We start from the raw sequence: 22,908 nt of genomic DNA, 5'->3' as shown, positions 1-22,908 counted from the left end.
CTCCTGGTATTTGATGGAGTCCACGATGCCATGTATCCCAACAAGATTCCCAGGGCCTTTGGAAGATAAACAGCCCCACATCATCACAGCTCTACCACCACACTTCACAGGGGGGAGAAGGCTCTTTTCTGCATGACTTCGACTCTTTATGCCAAACCCACCTCTGGAGTTTGTTGCCAAAAAGCACTATTTTTGTCTCATCTGACCATAGAACCCAATTCCAATCAAAGTTCCAGTGATGTTTAGCGAACTCCAGGCAGTTTTGTTTGGTTTGACGACAGCAGAGGCTTTCGTCTGGCAAGCATTCCGAATAGGTTGTTGGCATGGAGTTGGCGTCTAATTGTAGTTTTGGAGATTTGGTGACCTCAGGATACAACCAACGCCTGCTATTGTGCAACTGTGATCCTTGAAGAAAGTCTTGCCTCTCGAATCATCTTCCTCACTGTCCATGGGGGCAAAATACACTCCCGTCCTCTTCCAGACAGGTTCACCACAGCTCCAGATGTTTGAAACTTAGTTTCCCTAATAGTGGACACAAGTATTTTCATGTGTGAAGCTTTTTTATGAAGGTCAACAACCTTTTGTCTCATTTCATTTGTGTATTCTCTGATCTTCCCCATGTTGATGGATGACTAAGGGTGTTTGGCTTGCGCGTCACCTCATTTCGTTCATAGGAATTTCTAGGGGGGCCCCCAATAATTGCTACACGTGTTTGACAAAAATGTTTATAAGGATTTATTTTCTTAATAATTTTACCTCACTGAAAGGTTAGATTTCTGTCATTTTCAGTAGAAGATCAAGCTGATGAACATAAAAGGCTATAAAATATCTGTTCATCTTTACCAACGGTGCCAATAATACTGGAGGGTACTGTATATCAAAAGCTCTGATTTGAGTGTCTTGTGGAGCTGAAGGCCCAGGATAAAATTTGCAGAATAAACTGTTATAACCAGTATATGGAACATTCACTTTTGTCTTGCCTACCTCTGTTTACAGTTAACTCCCCCTCTTATACTGTATTGTTCCAGTTTTTATGTGATTTTTCCAGTAAAAAACATTGTACAGCACAGGCTGTAACCGTGGGTTACAAAAATAATAGGAAAATACTACGTGTTTTGTATCTCAGGCCAGAGAAGACTTGGACGGACTTGCTCACAGCAAACAAGCTAAAACGCAGACTTGGTTTAACCAGTATGAGTTTTATAGTGGAGGTTTTGGATCACCATGCCTTTCCAGCCTCACACTAAATCTGGGTGCATTGGGGGCACCCTCCGGAAAGAAACCCCCCCCCTTCCCAAAAAAATAACCCAGGCATGTATTCACAAGATGGAAAGCAGATCATATACCACATACTTGGACACAGCTAAACAATAGTAATACTACTGATGCAAATAGCTTCAATATTAATGAACTTCAGGGAGGTCTTAAACCCCACTACTCCTGCATCCTTGCCTGTCTGCCCTAGCTGGCAAGTTCCTCCCATGTTGGCCTCCAGACAACCGGATAGCCTGAAATAGTATCACATTTACATTCACCATAAGAGTAGTTAGATGCCATGCCATCAGTCCTATATACATATCTCCAGTATGTTTTGAACACAAAACAATTACGGTAAAAGAGATTATAGCCCTTGTGGACCACTAGGTGGAGCTGTTACAATTCAGAACAATCGATGCTCCCCTGAAACAGCTCTGGCCTGCTGCCCAGAGGACTCTACAGACTACACACATTCCTTTGCCGACAACAGCACAGTTAAATTTAAACATCAATATAACGGTGATAGATTAATTTCAGTATTGCTGTTAAATCTTATATTCTTTTTCCTATACTAGACTACAAGGCGATTTGAGTCTATTAAAAATCACCTGACATTGAGCCAGTTAGCCCTATAGACTTTTTTTTCTAGAATTAAACTAGATACAGGTGGAAAGGACATACAGCAGGTGCGTTTAAAAATGTAAACTGGACATTTAACAAAATGTCAAATCAAGTTTTGTGCTCAAAATGTGAGTGTGTAGCCCTCGGCCTGAACCCATTTGCCTGGCTGCCCTCTTTAAATTACAACAACCGGAGTTCCCTGCAGACAGGTGGTGCATTCCTGGGAGCGCATGACCAAGAACACAGATGAGATTCTGGCTGTTCACCCTTCCAGCATAACCAAGGAGACTTGTCATGATGTAAAAACATCCTTATGGGCTCACAACTTGGTTTCCCCACACTGATGTGTTGGAATCTCCGAGACTCCCAATAAGCAAAAAACGTGTCTGAACTGTCTTTTCCGATGTGTAATTCTCATGACCCAAGAAAAGTCTTTTGCAGTATTTTTGTATTCTTTCCCCAATCAAATTAGGTTCTTTAAGTCTTAGTTTCTCAGATTTGCGTTACACAGGTGCCTGAGAATATCCTAGGTTTACCCTCTGTCCCTGAACAGTCTTTCAGAAAACCCAAAAAAAAAAAAAAGACAGCACTTTGTACTAGGGAGACAACAAAACGGTGATATGCAAAATCCAAAGGCTGCCTGGGTATTTGAATCAAGATCCAACACCTCCAAGGGGGGGAAATATTTTGTCAGTACAGGCAAGATAACAGAAGAAAAAGCCTTTCTTGATCAAAAACCAGAGACTTCTGATGATTATCTTGACAGTCAGGAAATGAGCCGAGACTCTCTGCCATAGAGGTGTGAAACGGCAGCAGGGCTGGGCTGTGGACTCCCACATCTAAAACCTGAGAGGTGAATCATTTAAGACCCAACAGCCAAGCACTGACAGAGGAGAAGTTATAAAAGGGTAATTGGGACCACAATCCCCAAGACCTCCTTGCGCAGATTAACTGACGCTCAAGTTTTTTTTTAAATAAAATTGTAGCTTGTTTCTGGCCTGTGCTGCCTAGCCCTGCAGGGAGTGATCTGTCAGAAACCCAGACACGAATGGGGCATCACAAGACGACCACCAGCTGAAGAAATACAGTTACACAGACTGCGAGGTGGGGAGCCCAGCCCGGGTCTCAAACAGAGACTGTAGCATGGCTTTGAAGTCACTTTCCTTTTGAGCCACTTGCTGGTAGGTGTAGCGGGGGGAGGGAAGAGAGGTCTCAGGCTACAGGAACAAGTCGTTCAGCTTTATTCACTACAGCAGCAGGCAGTTTAACTGAATTTCCCCCCCCCTCCACCCCACCTTAACCTCTACAAGTGATTACCCAGCAAACCTGAAACTTGCAACTTGCAGCACAATAGCTACGAGATTACGTGTTTTCCACAGCTTAAATCCATGACCGGTTTATCTAAATTTCTACTAGAAGTGCATTTAATACGAGCAAGGGAATTGAATAAGGCCCATGTTGTGGGATCCTGCAGCTTCTGAGTAACACTTTGACTGCTTCATTGTTTGTCTGAAAAATCAAACGTACCACAGACGTCAGCTCTCTGCCTCCTGCACCTCAAAGTACGAAGCCTCTTCATTAGACCTTCTGTAGAAGAGTCCACCCATCAGAAGGGGTGGAGGCACCTATATTCCTTGGCATTTCACATATCCATATTTAATATCTGTGGGATTAAATACCCTTTGCCATATTCCTAGGGAATTACAAGGTCAAACTTTACTAACCCTCATTGATGGTTATTTCCCAAAATGACTGTGGGCATGACGAGGTTGCACCAGTTTTGACAATTTAGAAAAGCACCCATTGCCCAAAGAACAGCAACTGCAATTGAAAGTTTACAACTTTCAACAAACTAAAATTCAAACATCTGGGCACATGACCTTTATCAGAAGTGGTTTAACTTGCTCACCCACCAAGAATATAAATGTATAATATGGAAGTCTTTTTGGGCCTGGGACAGGATATCCCCTCTGTCCATTGCCGTTGCCCAGGGCAGCAAGGTCTGCAGACACACAGCTCCCTTCCGGTGGAGGCTGAGTTGAGTAGAGAGTGAGGCTTGTCATTAACACCCCACACTCCAGCCAGCCACACTCTCATGCGCGTCTGCAAGTCAGGGCCTGCCTCTCACTTCTCCAGTCGGGAGGAAGCTGCCTGCACAACATTCTGGCATCATCGTACTGTCTCAAGCTCTGCACAGAGCCCCTTCAGATATTGGGGGTTTCATTCCAGAGATTGGCCAAAGAGACCATCAACCGGGCTGGGAGGATCTCCAAGGTGAACACAAAGCTGGGGCTGTGGAAGACGCAGCTGCTGTCCCTCACAGGAGAAGCGATGATGTTGAAAGCAGACATCCTGGCAGCTTTGGTTTACCTGGCTGTGGTGTCCCTGCTGCCATCCAGACTCGGACAAGAACTTGAAGACCATCCCTTGTAATTCCTCTGGAGAGTCAGGGACAAGTACAAGAAACCAGGTGTGTCAGGCATTTGATGGGGGGGGGGGGGGGATATGCACCTCATTTTCCCCTGAAACTAAACTGCATCCTCAGCAGGAGCCAATCAGCCACAAGAACCAGTACTATGTCAGGCTGTAGTTCTCCATCCTGATGAGGCACCCGATCCAGTGGTCAAACACTGGACCAACAGTGGAAAAGAGACCAGAGACCTACACCCACGCTGTCAAGTGGAGGCAGGGGTACAAAAAAATAATCAAAAGACAGTCAGAGCTCTGCACAAGGAGAGAAGGCAACTGGTTGCTGGAGAAAGTCAACTGGGAAAGGACACAGCCAAAAAGAACTGGACAACAAACTAAAGGACCTCAGAGGCTCACAGAGGACAACACCATGCAACTCCTGGCAACGAGAACAATCCTAAACTACCAGTGTATCAGGTTGGTGCCAGCCCCAGCAGGATTGGATAAAGGGACACAGTACTCACTTTGGCTGCTGGTGTGCCTAATAAAACGAGGACTGTGGAACACGAGGAACACTCTCATCCAGCACAACACAGAGTGGGGAGTGAGGGAGCTGGAAGAGAGGATCCTTGCAACCCTCAGAGGGAGGGACGTCCCCAAAAGGGGCTTTTCAACACTGAAGGAGTGTTAGAGGGGACTGTGGGCCCTGTACAGGGACAAAGGAGGAACACTGTTCCCTTGGGCTTCTGTAGAGGACTAGACCACCACGGTTTTAGAGCAAGGATGGGGAAAAGGCATGGACAACAGCAAGCGGTAGGGCTTGGAGGGACTCCTTCATTGTGCAAAGCCAGCCCCAGCATGATAGATAAAGGACAATCACCCAATGGAGAATGTCTTTAGAGTTTAATGGTTTGTTAGTGTGTACTCAGTGCAAGATGTATATTGTGGAATAAACTTTGATTCCAGTGAAGAGCATTTTATTGCTAACCAGCTAACAAGGCCATGACTGGTCTTGCCCGGGTTCACACTGAGAGGCCAGCCTTGCCAGTACTGCTCCAGTACAGCCAGACCTCACTGTGCTGGGAGAACACAAGGCCAGGCCACCCACATGGAGCCTGGCTGGTATGTGGATAGTGTACAGTAGAACCACCTCTTCAGTGCAGTATCACATTACTTCTTTGAAAACAGTGGCTGTTGATGTGTGAAGATTTAGGTTTCACTTCACCAACTACATTTTTCCTCATGTTGACAAGTAGTATCACAACCCCACCTACAGAATCTCCCCCTTTTTCCACAAAAACACATTTATGCACAGAACCAAGTAGCTTGAAGTATTTCAGCTCCCCCATCTTTAGGCACTTACATGGATAACTGAAGATAGGGAAATGCAGGTATCCCTCTAAAATAACAGCAGTGCAACAGGAGATGGGGTACAGGTCTTTGATTTACAGTAATATTCACTGACCGAGAAAAGGTCAATGGCTTCTGGTCATGGTCCCATTCTGAGCTTGTTTTACAGGCCTGCAGCGAGGCCTTCAGTCATTAGGGTAAACACCTCTAACCAAGGCAGTAACCCTGTAGTACTGGAGGGCCACTGCTTTTCCAGGTCAACAAGGTCTCTTTAAACAGCACCTGCAGAGCTGGGAGGAGCTGTTCCACTGGTCCTCTTAAGCTAATTGAAGTCAAGAGCCCAGCTGGATAGAAGACGCAGACATGTTGGTGCTCCAGGAGGATTGTGGATCCCTGCACTAGTTACCCAACCCTACCCACCTCCTTTTTAAAGTTACTTTTGTTGCTAGTGCAAAAAAAGGAATTAAATGCCACCACAGAGGAAGTAGACTTTTCTGGGTAGGCTAGGATGTCAAACAAGATAACAGAACTGCACCACCAGAGGGCACAGCCCCAGTGTGGAGGACAGGTGAACAGCTCATCTATTCTGAGGGAAGGGAACAGCAGGATCTATGCACTCTACCTGGGGCTAGAGCATCAGCTCATCACCTCTTTACATAGGAGCTCGTTGTGACCTCCAGGAACACCAGCACAAAGCAAGACACGGTACAATACTGTAAGCTCCTGACTTCCACCCTACGTAGCACAAACCTGACATGGATCTTTCCCATGGGGAAGAACATAACAAGTGATGGTACAGACATTGTAAGGGGGAGATCACATCAGTCAGGGCTGGGCTTGTATCCACTCCTGGAGGACCAGCATGTCTTCATTCTAACATTTCCCAGAGTCCCAGCGCTTTGAAGATACTAGTCCTTGAAGATCAGGAGTACCTACCATTGCCTTAAGGAGGGGAAATTGAGAGTATTCCCACCTTCCCTCCCAGTCATCAAGTGCCATTGTCAGTGCTCCAGTGTCTAAGTATTTGCCTATAGTTTGGCTTTATATACACACACATTCCAGCTACATGTGCTCACATTTTCTGCCAAACATTTGGTGTCAACACCACATTAGTTCAATGCTTAAAAAAACAATTTGATTAGAAAACTAAACCTTGATAAACCTTAACCTTAAAAGTAGTCCTAAATGGAACTGGATTTCCTCCTCTTCACTATATTAGGCATTTCCTAGATATTAGAGAGGAATCACTTACCCTGGGTTGTTCTAAGCCACCAAGAACTTCGCCTATCAGCCCTACCTGCATTTGTCAGGCGATTCAGCAAACTGCTGAGCAGTGAACTGATCTTCAGGTTTGTGGAGACAAGTGCTTAAGGCTGGAAATCGTATGACAGAACTCCTTCCTGCTCTGGACAGAATCAAAATAGACAAAGTCACCTTCAAAACGATGCCCCATATATTTTCTTCAATCCATCACAGTTGTACTTACCTGTACACCAGTAATTATCTCACCATGTTGAACCACTGTTCCAAACAAACTCACCCCTCCCGTACAGCACCTTGTACTTCCGGTGGAATTCAGCCGCGTTAGGTGAATTCTCACGCGCAAGAACCGTCGCGCTCTTCCAGGTGCCCCTGGCCTCACACCTGGGACTGGCCTGACCTGGCACACTACCTTTGTGTAGACTTATGTTCCTTCATCGATGTGGTCAAAAAGGATTTAGTGGAAGGGGTTGGATGTACGATTAAGGGCTCACAGAAGTTCAAATAGCAATTGTAAAAATGAGTTTATGTATACTCGGGTCTTTTCAGTACTGGTTTTATAAAAGCGCAATAAACCTTGCTTATTTTGAATTTGTATTCACTATGGGTCGATGCATAAAGCATTTAGCACATTACTAATAACCCTGTACTTTTGTGTATAAAGGAATTAGCGTCAGAATGATCTTTTACACACCGCGGTGAAAATTGACAATCCCTTCATATTAACCTCTTCGCCCCCCGTCTCCTGTAAAAATGTGGTTTTCATTTAATTAAAAAAACACTTGAGCGAAAGCAGTGCAGTGAAACGTCAGCTGGATGTGTCTCTTGTGACGAGAAATGTTGCGAATGTTTTTTTAATTGATTTTGTTTCCTCTTTCTGTGGTCATAGCAGGTCTTTTTTTTCCTTTTTTATATTATCAAGCTAGTCGAAAAACCACAGCAATTTGCTAGCCTGAGCTGAGCACATCTGCCTTCTTGGAAAACTGATGCTTCGTTTCCCTTTGAAGTGCAGCTATGTGGCTGGTCCCGACCACAGCTAGCGCCCTGTCGCCTGACGGACATAGATCCTGTTCTGTGAGCGGCGACTGTTCCACTGGTGAGCAGCCCGGTCTCCGCTGAAAGTCACACTCATTTATCTCGTCTGGCCGCAAACTGCATCAGAGCAACCATCCTGTCTGCAGCACGCATTTTACCCAACAAGGGTGTGTTTTTACAAAAAAAAAGGCATCGTGTAGGTTTCTCCAACTTCTCAGCGGTCTCCGCATCCATCGCGAGGTGACAAATAAAGTCTGCGTATGTTGCCGTTTCTGTTTTCAAAAACCTACGTACAATGAGTGGTCAAAGAAGAGCTTCAGGACTAATATTTATTACACAGAAGGTCTTTTAAATCTTATGAGTGCATTTGATTCATCGTGCTGTGAAGAGTTGGTGTGGAGTGTGAAAAAATAGAATGTTTTTGTGGTCTAAAAAAACAGCTGCGGTGAATTCGATTGCGATCACGGTCAAAAATATGTTTAGCCCAGCAAGTAAAGCATTAAATAACTCCGATTTCTTTCCATCTCAACCTACTGTTACTTTAAATAAATTGATTTATTTATTCCATTTATACCAAGGAGCCAATTTATACCATCTGAAGTTTCCTACTTTTCTAACACATGAGCGTTAGTAGTGGAGCAATAGAAACATGTAGATGGTACTGTTCAGTATATATTGCCTCGTACACTGGTGGCATGGCACTTAAACTTGGAGAAGGTTTGCTTTCAGACTTAATCCGCTTGAGGTCGAATAAAGAAGAACTACCACGGAAGCTTGCTGAAACTGTAGGTGGAAAGCAAGTCAGAATTCTCTGTTTCCATTTTCCGCACTCGGCTTTTTGCACGGCATGGTGCTGGACGATCAGCTTCCCAGCCGTTCCTCGTGATGTACAGGTCTATAGAGGAGTCCATTCCAGCTTCCCTTTACTGTTGGGATCTCCTGTCTATAGCTAGGGCTCCCCTTTAATGTGCACCGTATAGCCTCCAGATACCTGTGCATACTGTGTGAAACAAAGCCATACAGCCCCCCAGTTTCACTCTTACTAAAGCAGAGAAGATTTGCTGGCAGAAGAAGTGAGATCAAGTTTGCAGGGCTCCAATCTCTTTGCATATTTTCCTGTCTTCTAATCGCTGCATCTTCAAAAACAGCACCGAAACTCATGGGCAGAGATAGGTAGGGTCTTCAACGCGTTATCTATAGTTAAGGTCTTTAGATCGCTACAGATTTGCAACCTACAGTATATGATCTGGTTAGAACTGCAGTGCATGCATTCTTCATTCTGTTGTAGTTTAAGTTACTACAGCTACAGTAATAGCATATAATTAATCATATTCATCATTCTGGTTTCTAAAGAAAGTAAAACAGAACAGGCTGCAGCCATTCCAACTAGTGTGTTTATTTAGGCTGAAAACCCCTAACCGGTTTGAAAACAGAGTCTACAGGAAAGGTGAATGGGGTGGTATAATCAGTGTTCTGTAGTGGAGCCGCTGCCTTTCAGAATTTGTATCAGTGATCTAGATTCTGGTAGGATTAGCAAACTAGTCAGTTTGCAGTTGGATGATACCAAAATAGAAGAGGCAGCACTTTACAGTTTAGACCAAATTCAAGGTTGAAAAAATTGGAACATTTTTAGATAAAAGTTAATAGAGACAAATGCAAGCTGTTGCATGCAGATAGCCAAAAATAAGGCAATATAAAATGAGAAACACAAAGCTCAAGAAGAGGCAACATATGAGAAAGACTGAAATGTTTATGTAGATGCATTATTTACATTTTCTAGAAACTATGGAAAAACAATAAAAAGGCGAATGTAATGTCAGGACAATGTCAGGCAGTGAGTCCTGGTCATTAGCAGCTGCAGATCCATGTTTATTATGCGCAGTGATTAGCATTGCTGGGACCCTGGGTTTCCTGCAGCTGCTCTGGTTTCCTTCCAAAGACATACTGGTAGGTGAACTGGCTTCGGTACACCTGGCCCTGGCGTCAGTGTGTGCGTGTCTGTGTGTGCTCTTAAGTTGACTGGCGTCCCATCCAGAATGTATCCAGCCTCGTGCCTCGGGTTGGACAACGAAGTTATAAAATAGGTGGACGGATGTTTGTGTTTACTGTCCTTTGTTTGACTGTGTGGTTTTTGTGAAGTGCCTTGAGACTTCTCTGGATCAAAAGAAAGGTTCTATATATGAATAAAACTGAACGGTTGTTTGAAGATGTTTTTAACAAAGAAAGATCAATCCAGATTTAAGAGCTGTAAGTGAAGCAGCCCTCGTTATAGCGCTATGAAGAGAATTCGGAGGTCTCTGGTCTTCTGTACAGTGAACACTTGGTCACCACAGATCTTGAGACTGGTGAAAGCTATGGTCTGGCTGGAGAGCCTGAAGGAGTCAAGGAGAGCAAGAAACAAAAGGGTAAAATGATCAATCGAAAGAACGTTGAATCAGGAAGGAAGGAAGAAGCGATCAGGGCGCGAGTGTTGAGGCTCTGCAGCCAGGAGCACTTTGAAACAGCAGAGTGAGGACGTCCTGTCTGAGCAGCTCTGCGGTGGGTAGCACTCGAAATGACCAACAGGGTAAATGTAGGTCAGGTGAGCAGAGGCAGAAAGGAAGAGTGAAACCCTGCAGGGCTCTTTAAAAGGCTGTTCAGCTCAATTCAATTCAGTTTATTATTATACGGCGCTTTTCACAACAAGGTTTTCCCAAGGCGCTTAACAATGTGAGTGACCATACATGTTGTGAGTACAGAACAGAAGACCAGAAGACAGCGGAGGAGAGGAACCAAAAACTCCTTAGTAAGGAGAGAAAAAACCTCTAGGGGTCCAAGGTCAACTGGCTGCCCAACCCCTCTGGGCATGCTAGCATTACATAATTAAAAAAAGGAAATAAATGAATGAGGGTATTAATCCATCCACCCATCATGTATCTTCCTAGTGGGCCAACACACAGTGGCCTGTACAGCAGCACCAGCAGCCATGGTTGCAGCAGGCTACAATGTAAGGCTGTTTGACCTTGATGTAGCTGGACCAAGAGTGTGCTCTGAGCTGACGGTGCAGCCAAATCCTCCAATTCTGAGCTGCCAATTTGGAATCGTGGGCCTGTTCGACCATCGAGAAGGGGGTTGTCCGAAAGATTTGCCGAATTTTAGCTGCACCGTTCAGAGTTCAAAGCGAATCCGATTCCAACCTGTGGCTGCTCAGTCCAGAGACAGCCTTCGCAGTTCATCACGACCCAGAGAAGCAGGTCACTGTGTTTCCCCAGAGATCTAGGAACTCCTAAACAGAAGCTGAGGCCGTCGCTTTTTCTCGGTCAAACGGTACAGACGGTACGGGAAAGGCAAACCGATATTGAGCCCTGCGTCAGGCTACTTCTCATCTCGCTCGCCCACCGGTTTCGTTTCTCAGTCGTCGGAGGCAGCAAACCTCAGCCCTGCTTCGTGCCCTTTGCAGGAGAGCAGCAGAGCGTGCTGCTGGCGACCTGCACTCGACAGCCCCGGGGAAGCAGGTCAGTGCTCAGGCCTGCTGTCGTGAGGAGGGAGGACTAGCCCGAATAGCCACCAGTGAGGGGAGGCCTTCTGACCCAACACACTCTGCTGCTCCTGTTTTGATAAAGCCACATAACCAGCAGTGGCTCTACTGGAATCACTGGGGGGGGGGCGGTCAGATTTTCATACCGGGGGGGTTAGTTACCAGTAACTCCCTCCCTCCTCCTCCTGCAAACAGAGTATTTAGAGTGACCCTTCAACCCTAACCTGCAAGCCATTGGTGTGTGGAAAGTAGAACACCCCTCAGAATCGAACCCTGGACTCCAGAGCTGTCCAGTTCCATGCCATTTGTCACCGTGCCTTCTCAGCGGCCTGCTGCAATGGAAATCATTCGGAAGAATTCCTTCTGCACTGGGGAGGCAGTAAAGGAGGCTTCCCTGCAAGAACAGTGGGAATATCATGACCCACCATTACTGAGGACTGAAAGGAATGTCTGCTGTTGGATTAGCTGTGTCCCTGTGCAGTGAGGCACAGAGAAGGGGTATCAAGACCATGACGTGTCAAAGGTCAAACCACAGGAAAAGGGCACAAAATATGCACCGTGATGAATTTCCCAGCTCGCTTTGCATAAAGCTGTATCTTGCAGTATTTTATATTTTGAGGTTTGGGAATAAAATGGCCCCAGTGCAGAATAATCATGAAGTTGTGATACCATGTGAATCATGAACTGTATTTAGGAACACAGTGTGTAAAGAAGAGTGAGACAAGTGTGAGCTTGTTTTCTTTAAGTTTAAGGTGTAAAAATAAGCTTCAACCTGAAACCACCAGCAGTGTTCACAAAGTGCTTCATAACCCTTTAACTTTTAATGTGGGTCCTGAAGGAGCAAGGACTGCTCTTCCTGGGCCTGCTGCCCTGTCCACAATAAAAGAAGGTTTTTAGCAAAGGCTTCATTGTCACGAGTGGTCCAGTAGTTGACTTGCGTCAGAAAGCAGGATGGTAAAAAAAAACCTTCACAATCAGCCTCAAGTGAGGCTTTCTTCTCTGATAAATACCATTGATGTTGCCAGAGCCTTCAGATCAGTGAAAACAGCAACAGGGTTATTCAGCAAATAACTGACCTCAGTATTGAAGAAGCACATGATTCAAATTGCTTGTGTGTAAAATCTGATGTGTATATTTTCATGAATTGCAAGCACATTACAATTGAAAACAGGCTAACATCGGGTTTTCTCTCTACCTGATGATTAATATGAGATGTTGTCACAGTGCTTGTTGCTGAAAAGTTTCCACTGTGGTGATTTCTATTTGTTTCCATATTTTGTGTGGAGGTAGACCTGCAGATCATTCTGCAAATAATGACTGCTCTGTCTGTCGCAGAACCCGAAACTCCGGGTTCTCTCAGAATAGCAGCACTCCTCTCAGTGTGGTTAGAGCTGGGGCTGGTCGTGTGCTCACATCGAAGAGGATTTTGTAATACGCGTTTCGGTGGGTGCCTGTGACTGATGCCTGGCTAGTGTTTTGTGTGTCTGGGTGTGACCATGTCTTTGTCGTCTATGTGTCTCTGCACAGATGCACCTTCCTAAATATGCTTCTCCTACTTCCTGCTTCTTATGAAAGATTTGGGAGGTGCTGAAGAGTTTATGAGATGGAATTTTCCAAAGGTGGACCTCGCCCCGGAGATTATGACCAGCAGCTTCTCACACATACTTGCCCCCACGTCTTCTTTCCACTCTACACTTGTCGGGTTACAATTAATGCTACTCTGGCTAATAATGTCATGGCAACTGTGGCTTTAATTTCAGTCATATTTACAGCATTTCCATCTGGGCTTCGGTGAGGAAACTGAAACCAGAAATGAGGACTGACTAAATGCTTCAGAAGCCTATCTACAGGACTAATGTGTGTCAACAGCATTTCAGACTGTCGGCAGTATTCCAATCAGTCTTGATCACTACGAGCATTTCTACGAGCAGCTATGGTTAGAAATAGCTGCCAAGTATAAACTCCACCTGAACTTGAGAAATTAAACTGAGATGAGCGCAAGAGAGTGAGAGAAAGACAGACTTGTGACACCCATGTCCACGACAGTGTTCTCATTTTAACAGTTTTCAATTTTCCTTTGGTCACCCGTGTGACATTTGCCCTGTGGCCGGCTGGTTGGAGTGGACAGCGTTTCCACGCAGTTGGGCTGTCCCGACCAACACCGCACAGGAGCGCTGGGGGGCTTAATTTAGCACGCTGTGGTCGGAGAGGGGAGTTGGGGGGGGGCGTACGGAGAGCTGCCCTCCTGTCACAGCGCAGGAAGGAAGTTGCAGAGGGCTGTTTCCGAGGGCTGGCTGGCTGATCTTTTCGAAGATGCTGAGATGTGTTGCGTGTTCCTTTCAGGCAGCCGTCTCGCAGAACACACAAGCGGAAACGGCTGGGCAAACATCACAAGACCTGAAATTCGTTGGGTTTACTTTTATCAGACAGGAAAGTCATACCTTCTTCTTTTTTTTTTCTCAGGCGATGTGAGAAAAGTGCCTAGAAGAAATCACGCTGCTGCAGTTTTCTAATACGGTTGGTGCCGTCAGCATCTCCCCAGCCAGCCCAGCCAGCGAGCCGGGAGGTGTGGAGAGTCATGGCCCTGCGGTCGTCCTGCAAGCCAGCAAGCAGGCAGCCGCGCCTGGTGCAGATCGGAGGAGCGTGACACCACGGGCTTTCTCAGAAAAACCACCCTGCAGGGGGGGGCGGCGAGAGACGGGGGGGGATGCTAGCCAGCCAGCCAGCCCGCCCAGAGAAGCACGTCAAGTGATATTCAGTACCACCCTGCACCCCACCACCCTCCCGTTCCCCCCAGGAGCCCAGAACTTCCTCCATGGTGTGCCGGCAGCAAGGATACAGACACGTCGGGAATAACGGCAAGTGCTGCCTTCATTCCATCCGTCTGGAAGGTGTCGTCTCCGGCCATTCAAGTCTGAAACCGGCAGGACACCCCAAACGCGAAGACAAAGAGGGGCCCACAAAGCGTTCTTTGGAGTTTTCAGCCATTCTACCACGGGGTGGCCTGAATTTTTTAATTTCCCTTTAAATAATACGGTTAGAAATGGTGAAATGGCACAGAACTGAAAGATGAGAATTCATGTGGCCTAGAGAGAAGGCACTGAGAACTGGCCCGGCCAGGTCAACACACCAGCCCCAGAACCCAGAGAACAGTGGGATTAGAGGACGGCGAATACAGTTGCAATAAAAATCTATAAAAAACTTCTTTTAAATTACAGATATCAAAATCAAATAAATAACTATTAAACACTAAAATATCTCGTCGTCTTTGCGCGATATACATTCAGAGTTCCAGGTTGCCGGACTTAGTGTTGAAATGGGCTTCTGTATGACAGAAAGCCGCTCAGTAAGGAAAGTATAAGTTCCTGAGGAACAATCCTGTGCAGGAGGGGAGGGACAGATCCCCCAGGATGCCTGGGGTGCTCTCTGCGGGGGATGGGAGCGCCTCTCGCTGAAATCGCCGGCAGTGAAGCGCCGTACGTCCTGGCGTGAGCCGGGCTCGGGCGCGTCAGACCTTGTACAGCCCGAAGAACGTGGAGTAATGGTCCATGCTGACCAGCTGGGGGTCGGACACGCTGACGAAGACCCTGTCCAGCCGGCGCAGCCTCAGCACCGCGCCCAGGTAGCTGCTGGACGACCAGGAGCGGTCCCCCAGGCAGAAGCCCACTTTGTGCCCCTGCAGCAGGGTCCTGGGCTTGGAGTGCTGGTTCCTCCTGGAGACGGTGTGGGTGAACTCCGGCGGGGAGGGGCAGTGCGCCCCCCGCAGGCGGACCCGCGAGTACACAAAGTAATGTCCCGTCTCGTTGATCAGCAGGCTGCCATCCTCGTAGCTCACCCCGTCGGTGAAGGAGACGTCCTTCTCCGGCTCCCACAGAAGCATTTTCGAGCCCCGGGTGACGTTGAGGACTGAGGGACAGGAGAGACAAGCAGCGCCTGGAGTCAGGAGCCAGGAGAGAACTTTTCTCTTCTGTATTTTTACCAGGCTGACTGTGGAAACTGAGCGCCACAGACAGGGTGGATTTTAACTCCTAACAGCAGACGCCTGAGGCCGGCAGTCTTGTTCTGCTATGCAGCAGTAGAGCAAAGGCATTGACTGAAGCCTTGGCATTCTGCGCTGTCGGCAGGCTTTTAGACAAAAGTGGAGTCAATACCCAAAAATAGCTTCCTGGTTGATTAGAAGCATCCTTATCAGAGAGCTGGGTATTCCTGCCAGGAGTCAAGGTAAAGCTCAGAACCTGTCTTGCGATGCTGGACTCCACCCTGGACAGCAGGCCAGTCCATCGCAAGACACAGGCACACACGAGGAGAAGTAGCATACATTTTGGATTTATCTGAAAACTGATTTCGCCTCTTGTTGGTGTAGCAGCTCGTGTCTCATTGAAATCACCTCTTCCCCTCAAATGGCCATGGTCATGCACTCCTCTGAACAACCCACGATGGGCAAATATGAAATAGTGAAATGCAAATAGTGAAAATACGCCTTTCCCCTGCAAAGTCTTTCCTGAGGGAACTGTACTGCAATAAAAAAAAACCTTTCGCTTTTCATTCTGTAGGTTAAGAGCAGCTCATCTATTTTATCTCAGGGGCAGTAAAAAGATGTTCGGACTGAGAATGTGTGACATTTCGAGCCAGTGGACGTTCTTGCAATCAACAATTGCAGTGCAAATATTTCCATTATGTGCAGTTTGGCGTTTCAGTGTCCAAATACACTATATCCTTTCGTCTTAGCACAACACCCTGTTTTAGATGACAATGTGGAAGGTTGCTCCGTGCTTACAGTAAAACCAGGGGCCCACAGCCAAGAGAACTTCATTCTGGCTTTCCAGGAGCCTTCATAACAATCTAGTTTCAAACCCACTTCTTGCATCCCTACAGAAGCAGTGCGGTGGCCAAGTGTTTACCTGTTAGATGTGCAATCCTCTTTATCTCTCTCCTTTCTGCCAGTGTCTCCAGTAGGCCTGTAAAGAACCAGGAGGTATGTTAATGCCCATTTCACAGGATGTCCCATTCCAAAGCATCTCAGTAGCTTTCACTGGTATGGCTTTTAAAACCTACATAAAATCAATTTTTCCTTACTCTAAGGCAGGAATAAGTGCAAATTAGGGCGGAGTGGAGCCCACCGTTTCCAGCAGGACTATAACAAAAGCTTTCAGTGGGTTAGGCTTTGCAGGGGTATGTGAATGTCAGGCCAGATCCTGACTCTGAAGAGCAGGGACCGGTGATCAGCCCAAGTGTGGCCCTCACTCATGGCCAGTATACGAGGGCGTGTTCACTCACCGACTTGTTTCTGCAGCACAGGCGTCTGGTGCTCTGAATCTACAGCCTGGAAACAGAGGGAGAGACTGACTCAGTATGACTTCCATATAAACAACCAGGGGCTCATACTGCTTGCTGTTCAACCTTTTGAATCAATTCTCAATTTTAATACAATCTCAGCAATAAATACAGCCATTCTCAATAAATACAGCAATGAAGTGAAGACATTCTTTGATTGAAAGCCCCAACACCTACTGTAAGTCTGTTAGATTTATGTTTTTTTTCTCTGTTGTCTGCAGACCCCTGTGAAAATTGCTTTGTGTGTGTTTTGTGCTTGTTTTAGTGTGCAAAATCAAGTGCAATGGGCCCTAGTGCCCTTTCTCAGCGTACGAGTGACAGAAACTCCGAATGCAGAGCCGATGGTAACAGGGGGCTGTGCCTGATTCTTCTCACAGTGCGAATTTCTGCGACATCCTGTTGGTGCAGACCATTGACCACAGCTCAGATGTGACACTCATATGCGCACTGCAGCTGCGCTGGATTAAATGTCACAGAAAGGTTTAATATTAAGTTAAGATCTTAATATTGTGCCTACATAACACCACCTACTGCTCCTCTCCCCCTGGTTCTCCCCCACACATGAAGGTTCCACACACTGGTAAAGTGAGTCATCCGGTCATAATACAATACGATATGATATGATATGATATGATACAATACGATATGATACATGACATAACACAACATAAGTTCCTGAAGTGCCAAAGGACTCTTTGGTCTTAATTCTAGCTCTAATCTTAAGTTCTTAATTGTTGTTTGAATTTTTAGGTCCCAATCAGTTGCCAATGGAAAGGTACTGCAAACACCTACAGGAATCTGACTCTGGAGGACTGCAGACACCCGTCGCCGATTGATAGATGAGGCAGACGGCAAATTGAGTTCATTTTACATCAGCTATTGAGTTTTGATTCATAAAATGCAGTAACGTCCATCGTGATCTGAATGGAGTCGGAGATCAAGCTCTGACCACCCTGAAGGTGGGAAATGAATTGTAACACTGTGAGACCTCATCAGTTTCCATTTGATTGTCAAGCGTTTCACAAGACTGAAACCTAAAGCTGCCAGCAAACTGAAAATCATGTTTAACTGTCCAGTGTTAACTGCCTTTCCTTTAAATGGCCATATACCCTCCCCATTCACCACCCAATGATTGCATGAAATGTTTTAGTTATTATGACGATGTATTATTTATTATTTTTATTTTCTTTTAAGTAGTTAGGGTGATTCAAATTAAAATGAACAAATCTCTCATCTCATATCAAGTCCCACTGAGCTTCCCTGCACACACATAAAAGTACATATTTATGTTTTCTTGAGACATCTTATCTGATGATAGTCTGCATATATACGAAGAGCCCCTTATCTGCTGATGTAGATCTTGGTACAAAGCAGTCACACACAAATGGTTTCCTATTATTTGTTTATATATTTATGACTCTAAGCATTTAAAAGCACTGAAAAAATGCTGCTGGTCTCTGATGATTGTTCATCCCAAATCTCCATTATGGAAATTGTTTAAAGACCTGTTACAAAGTTCTAAGTAGAACTTTCATTTCGAATAACTTAGTTAACTTTAGCTTTGTAATGTTTCTTTTTTATTCTGAGGTTTACCCATTCGAGTGAAATGTCGCTGTCAAACAGAGATAATGCTACACAGAAAGACCACTTCACACACACGTAATGAAAAATAACACACAGAAGGACAGGCGCAGAAAACCTCTGAAATTCAGCAGCAAGCCTCCAAAGCAGCCACACTCTTAGCAACAGCGCAGAACCATTGCACGCACGCTCAGGCAGAAGGACTGGACAGACGTTCTGACAGGCGAACGGCCAGTAGGAAACACAGTGTTGGAGCTCCCATCACACCCGCAAGGACACAGACAGAGTGGACAGTTCGCACCCCCAGACCCTCCCTGGCTGACCTGCTTGAGCTGTGCCAGCTCTCCATGCATTCTCAGGATTTGGTAGGCACCCAGCCCCAGGGCACACAGGATCAGAAACAGCAAGAAGACGAGCACTGTGGTGATGCAGGATCTTCTGCACCTTCTCTGCGGCTGCTTCGCGGGGGGAGGCAGAGACACCCAGGTAGGGACCATGTTGGCAGCCGGTGCAGCCGCCTCCTGACCTGCCCTGTCCATGAGGAAGATCGGAGGGTAGACATAGTTCAGGTTCTGCTGCATGGTCCCACACGCCGGGGGGCTGGTCTGGAGGTCTCGCTCAGGCTCTGCGGCTCTGCGGCTCTGCGAGCAGGCTTGCACGCTCTGCGACCTGTTAATCTGTTGCCTTTCCGTTGTCCTCTCACACACTCTCTCTTTCTCTCCCTCTGCACTCTGTTTCAATCACGTAGGTACTTCAGACTCAGATCAGAACCCACAGTTTCCTCCCAGCCTGCAGATCGGCAGCTCTGATAGGCTCTTGAATGTCTCAGAAACTGACAGATTCAGCTAATCCCCTTTCGCGTGTCCAGGGGTGCACAAGTACATGTACGTTTGCTTTCGACACCGCTCTGAGACACACACACTGAGGCCAGCCAGCACTCCTCTTTAAATAGAAACCGATGGGTGGAGGGCTCCGCCCCTTCCTCTATCATTCAATTATCAATTATCCCATTTAATCCCTAACCTTGCTAACACACATCTGAAGTTTTTTAATTCAACTTATTTGAATTCGGAGCGCTAGACCTATAAAGGCTCGCAGCCTGAGATGATTGCCGCCTCAATTCCAGCTGAGCTGTGAAAGGTTTTCTCGTTGGCTCCTTCCTAGAGTCTCCTCTTTGTCATAATGGATCTCCCCCTTTGGTATTGCTTTTAGTGAGCGTTCCAGCAGAAAAGCCCTATCACTTTAGATACGGTTAAATTTGCAGCTCACCTTCCTCCCGACAACGGTCTCTAAAGTCTGTTTTCATCTCAGATTTTGAAATGATCTCTAATGTGACTTGCTATCCTAGTCGGCGCATTAAAATGATGACTTCCGCATTATACCTCAAGCCAAAACATTCTCCCATCTTCTCGCTTTCTACAACCGTCGTCTCTCAATGCCCACGTTACCATATCGGCTGACGCTCGGAAGGATATCAGACTGTGATCTCTACTCCGTCTCCAGAGCTTCCTCTCTCTTCTACAAGAATTGGTGTTCTACTCTGCATGACCTCCTCCTTTTCTCTAATGCTTCTGTCAGTCATTCAGTAATATTCAATGCCCAGTGGTTTTCTCTCTCTCCTCGTATAATCATCAGCCCTTCTAGAGCTCTACCCTAATGTTGCTGCCATCCATGTCCGTGACACCTCAGGACCAGTGATCAATCTTACTTCTGATATCAAATCCACTTCTTCCATTTCCACTGAAGGAAGATCCTCTTCCCCTAGTTTCAAGTTTCCTTCGCCATCTCACCTGGATTTCCTTCAGCTCTAGCGAGGATCGTCCCCCTGGCCTTTCCAATGCTCAACCAAGGCTTTTTACCGTTCTCAATTACCCCAATCCCTCATCCTCATGCCCATCTCAGCTCTTTTCCCCTTCAAATTTTGAGTTCCGCATTCTTTTGTCGTCTAGGATCAAATCTCCGCCCAGATTCAGTGGACGTGTTACTACATGCTGTAGCCCATCTGCCCCCACAGCCTACTCTTCTGCCAGGACTGCATGCTCTCCCTTTCCCTCATTCCACCGGCCGCCTTTATTTCCATTTTAAGTGCACTTTTCCAAGCGCAACAGGATCTTACCTCTGGGATTCAGTTCTGCCCCATGTTTCAGTCCCTCTGCTGTCCTCACTGCTTTCTATTCCAGCACTCCATCTTGCATTTCTTGGAATCCAGAGACAGCACCTCTAAGAGTTCCTTCCGGGAAGCCTATCTCCTCCAACATCCTCCGCTTTTTTCCCCCCGAGACAAGGCCCATTTTACCCCTTCAAGGATGCTCTTCTGGATGCAATGTGTTTGACTGCCGCAGATTCTTAGAGCCGCAATCCACCAGTTTGTCTGTATTCCGTTTTTAGAATTGAGTGACCTGACTTGTACCCCAGCTTCTCATTTTTTCTAGCTTGATCCACTTCGTTGTTAATACTTCAGTACCCAGATACATGTTTTCTCCTCAGCTGTGTTTCAATCTACAATGCTGGTCTGGATCCTCGTTTCTTCAGAATTGGAGCTGCTATCTTCACTGCCCCAACCATCCTGGATATTCACCTTATTTAAACAACTGGCCAGTCGTCCTCTTCTGCGCTCCACCTTTACATCAACACCACTCTCTCAGGCATTTCAGCTAATCAATATCTATTGCTAACATGCCCGGGGTGGGGGCGTCTGATCCGCTGGGGCCACCAGAGGTTTTCCCCTGTAGGGGTTCTTTGCAAACCTCTAATTGTGAGTTTGATTGTAGCAGAAATATCACCCTGCAACTCACGCTGTCAGCCCCACTGAAGCTCAGCAGGTGTGAGCCTGGTCAGTACCTGGATGGGAGACTTCCTGGGAAAAACTAAGGTTGCTGCTGGACGAGGTGTTAGTGGGGCCAGCAGGGGGTGCTCACCCTGCGATCTGTGTGGGTCTTAATGCTCCAGTATAGTGAGGGGGTCACTATACAATAAAAAGGCGCCGTCCTTCAGATGAGATGTAAAACCAAGGTCCTGACTCTCTGTGGTCATTAAAAATCCCAGGGTGTTTCTCCAAAAGAGTAGGGTTGTAACCACAGCTGACAATAACCCATTGATCTGAGGATCTGTTTCTTGCAGGACATCCCCAGGAACTGGCATTAACCACAGGACTCGGGTGTCTGATCTAGAATCCCACAACCTTGCTTGTAAACATGTGCCTCCCGTTCCCAGTCCTAATTCAACCCACCAAAGCAGTTGGCCACAAAAGCACGCAAACACCTTTAAATGCCTCCCTTAAGTTGACCCTGAGCACAAGAAGGCACTGCAGGACACGGGATATGTTGGGGCTCAAGGAGGATTGTAAACTCTAAGCAGGAGCAGTGAAGGTCGAGAGTTGTTCTAACAACAATGTCTCAAGGAGGATTGTAAACTCTAAGCAGGAGCAGTGAAGGTCGAGAGTTGTTCTAACAACAATGTCTCAAGGAGGATTGTAAACTCTAAGCAGGAGCAGTGAAGGTCGAGAGTTGTTCTAACAACAATGTGCAGACATGCGAATGATTTTCAAATGCAGGAGGTGCACAGATGCTGGAAGAGCACTGGTCTGCAGGAGGTGCACAGATATTGGAAGAGCACTGGTCTACATGTAGGAGGCAGTGGGGAGAGAGAGCTCTGCAGCTGTGGAGCTCAAGAAGAAACGGGCTGAATGGCTTCCCCACAATCTGAGTAACTCATCTCCGATTTGTGTGAAGTCATGAGGTGACATCATGACTTAGAAAGCATTCTTAGGCAGGTATTGGACACCCTGACGTACAGCGGTAGGGAAATTGCCACTTGTGTAGAAAATATTGGTTGCATTTCCTGTAAGCAAGTCTGCACTGAGACAAGCTCCCAGTCTCGTACTTTTCACCAAAGAATCATAAAAAAAAAACGCTTTTTGAAATATAATGGAAATTGGTGACTCAGATTGCATTACCACAAGTGTGTGATTTCAGTCTGCATGGTATCACAAATATTAAACAACTGTCCTTAGTGTAGAAATTATAGGGGCTGGGAAGCCGTCTTTTTTTAAATGGTGGACTTCAAATCATGTTAATTTGTTCGTTTTTTTTCCCTCTACGTTTTACAAAACTTGTCTCCTCGCAGGGACTGAATAGATTTTTCTTTTGTACATTTGTTAATCTCAGAGCTCTGTGGGGTTTTAATTTTTAAAGAAAGTCATTCAGTAGAAAATGCTGTACAGAGGTAAACAGGGTGGAAGATGGAAACCGCAAATTCTGAGCAAAGTGGCAATTTACACTTATGACCCCAAACTGAGATTTTTAACGTATAAGAGGCGAATCCTTGCCCTAAAGCCAAAAACAGTCTCAGGTTTTGCAGCAGTTTCTGTACACCGGCATCACAGAGGCTCAGGTTAGAGGGAGCTGCCGCCTGATGATCACTTAACCTCAGTGATGGGTAACCCTTCTGAAATCACCCTAAAGACAGTTCCTGTCATCACATCTGACCTCGAATGAACCTGCACAAGAGCAAAGAGCTTGGGAGACCTGACGTGCAACCACAGG

General features: G+C 46.3%; 1 protein-coding gene across 1 annotated transcript; it reads right to left on the bottom strand.

Annotated features, from left to right (window-relative positions):
- Nucleotides 1-14,416: 14,416 nt before the first annotated feature.
- faslg (Fas ligand (TNF superfamily, member 6)) lies at nt 14,417-19,229 on the bottom strand. The gene is made up of 4 exons (XM_006635296.3): nt 18,688-19,229; nt 16,727-16,772; nt 16,351-16,407; nt 14,417-15,355 (listed from the first exon to the last, which is right to left on the bottom strand). The coding sequence occupies exons 1-4, from the start codon at nt 18,943-18,945 to the stop codon at nt 14,958-14,960; spliced, it is 759 nt and encodes a 252-aa protein (XP_006635359.3). The 5' UTR covers nt 18,946-19,229; the 3' UTR covers nt 14,417-14,957.
- Between the last annotated feature and the right edge of the window lie 3,679 nt (nt 19,230-22,908).

The sequence above is a fragment of the Lepisosteus oculatus genome, chromosome 9 (genome assembly GCF_040954835.1).
Source record: "Lepisosteus oculatus isolate fLepOcu1 chromosome 9, fLepOcu1.hap2, whole genome shotgun sequence".
Lineage (NCBI taxonomy): Eukaryota > Metazoa > Chordata > Actinopteri > Semionotiformes > Lepisosteidae > Lepisosteus > Lepisosteus oculatus.
The sequence above is the reverse complement of the archived record's forward strand: the minus strand, read 5'-3'. Positions and strand labels throughout refer to the sequence as shown.

Bases quoted from the DNA above. Each gene is read 5' to 3' on its own strand.
- faslg (XM_006635296.3), bottom strand. From the start codon at position 18,945: ATGCAGCAGAACCTGAACTATGTCTACCCTCCGATCTTCCTCATGGAC. The intron at 16,773-18,687 runs GTCAGCCAGGGA...CTCTGTTTCCAG, and splicing joins AGCTGGCACAGCTCAAGCAG to GCTGTAGATTCAGAGCACCA. The intron at 15,356-16,350 runs GTAAACACTTGG...CCTGTCCCTCAG, and splicing joins GAGGATTGCACATCTAACAG to TCCTCAACGTCACCCGGGGC.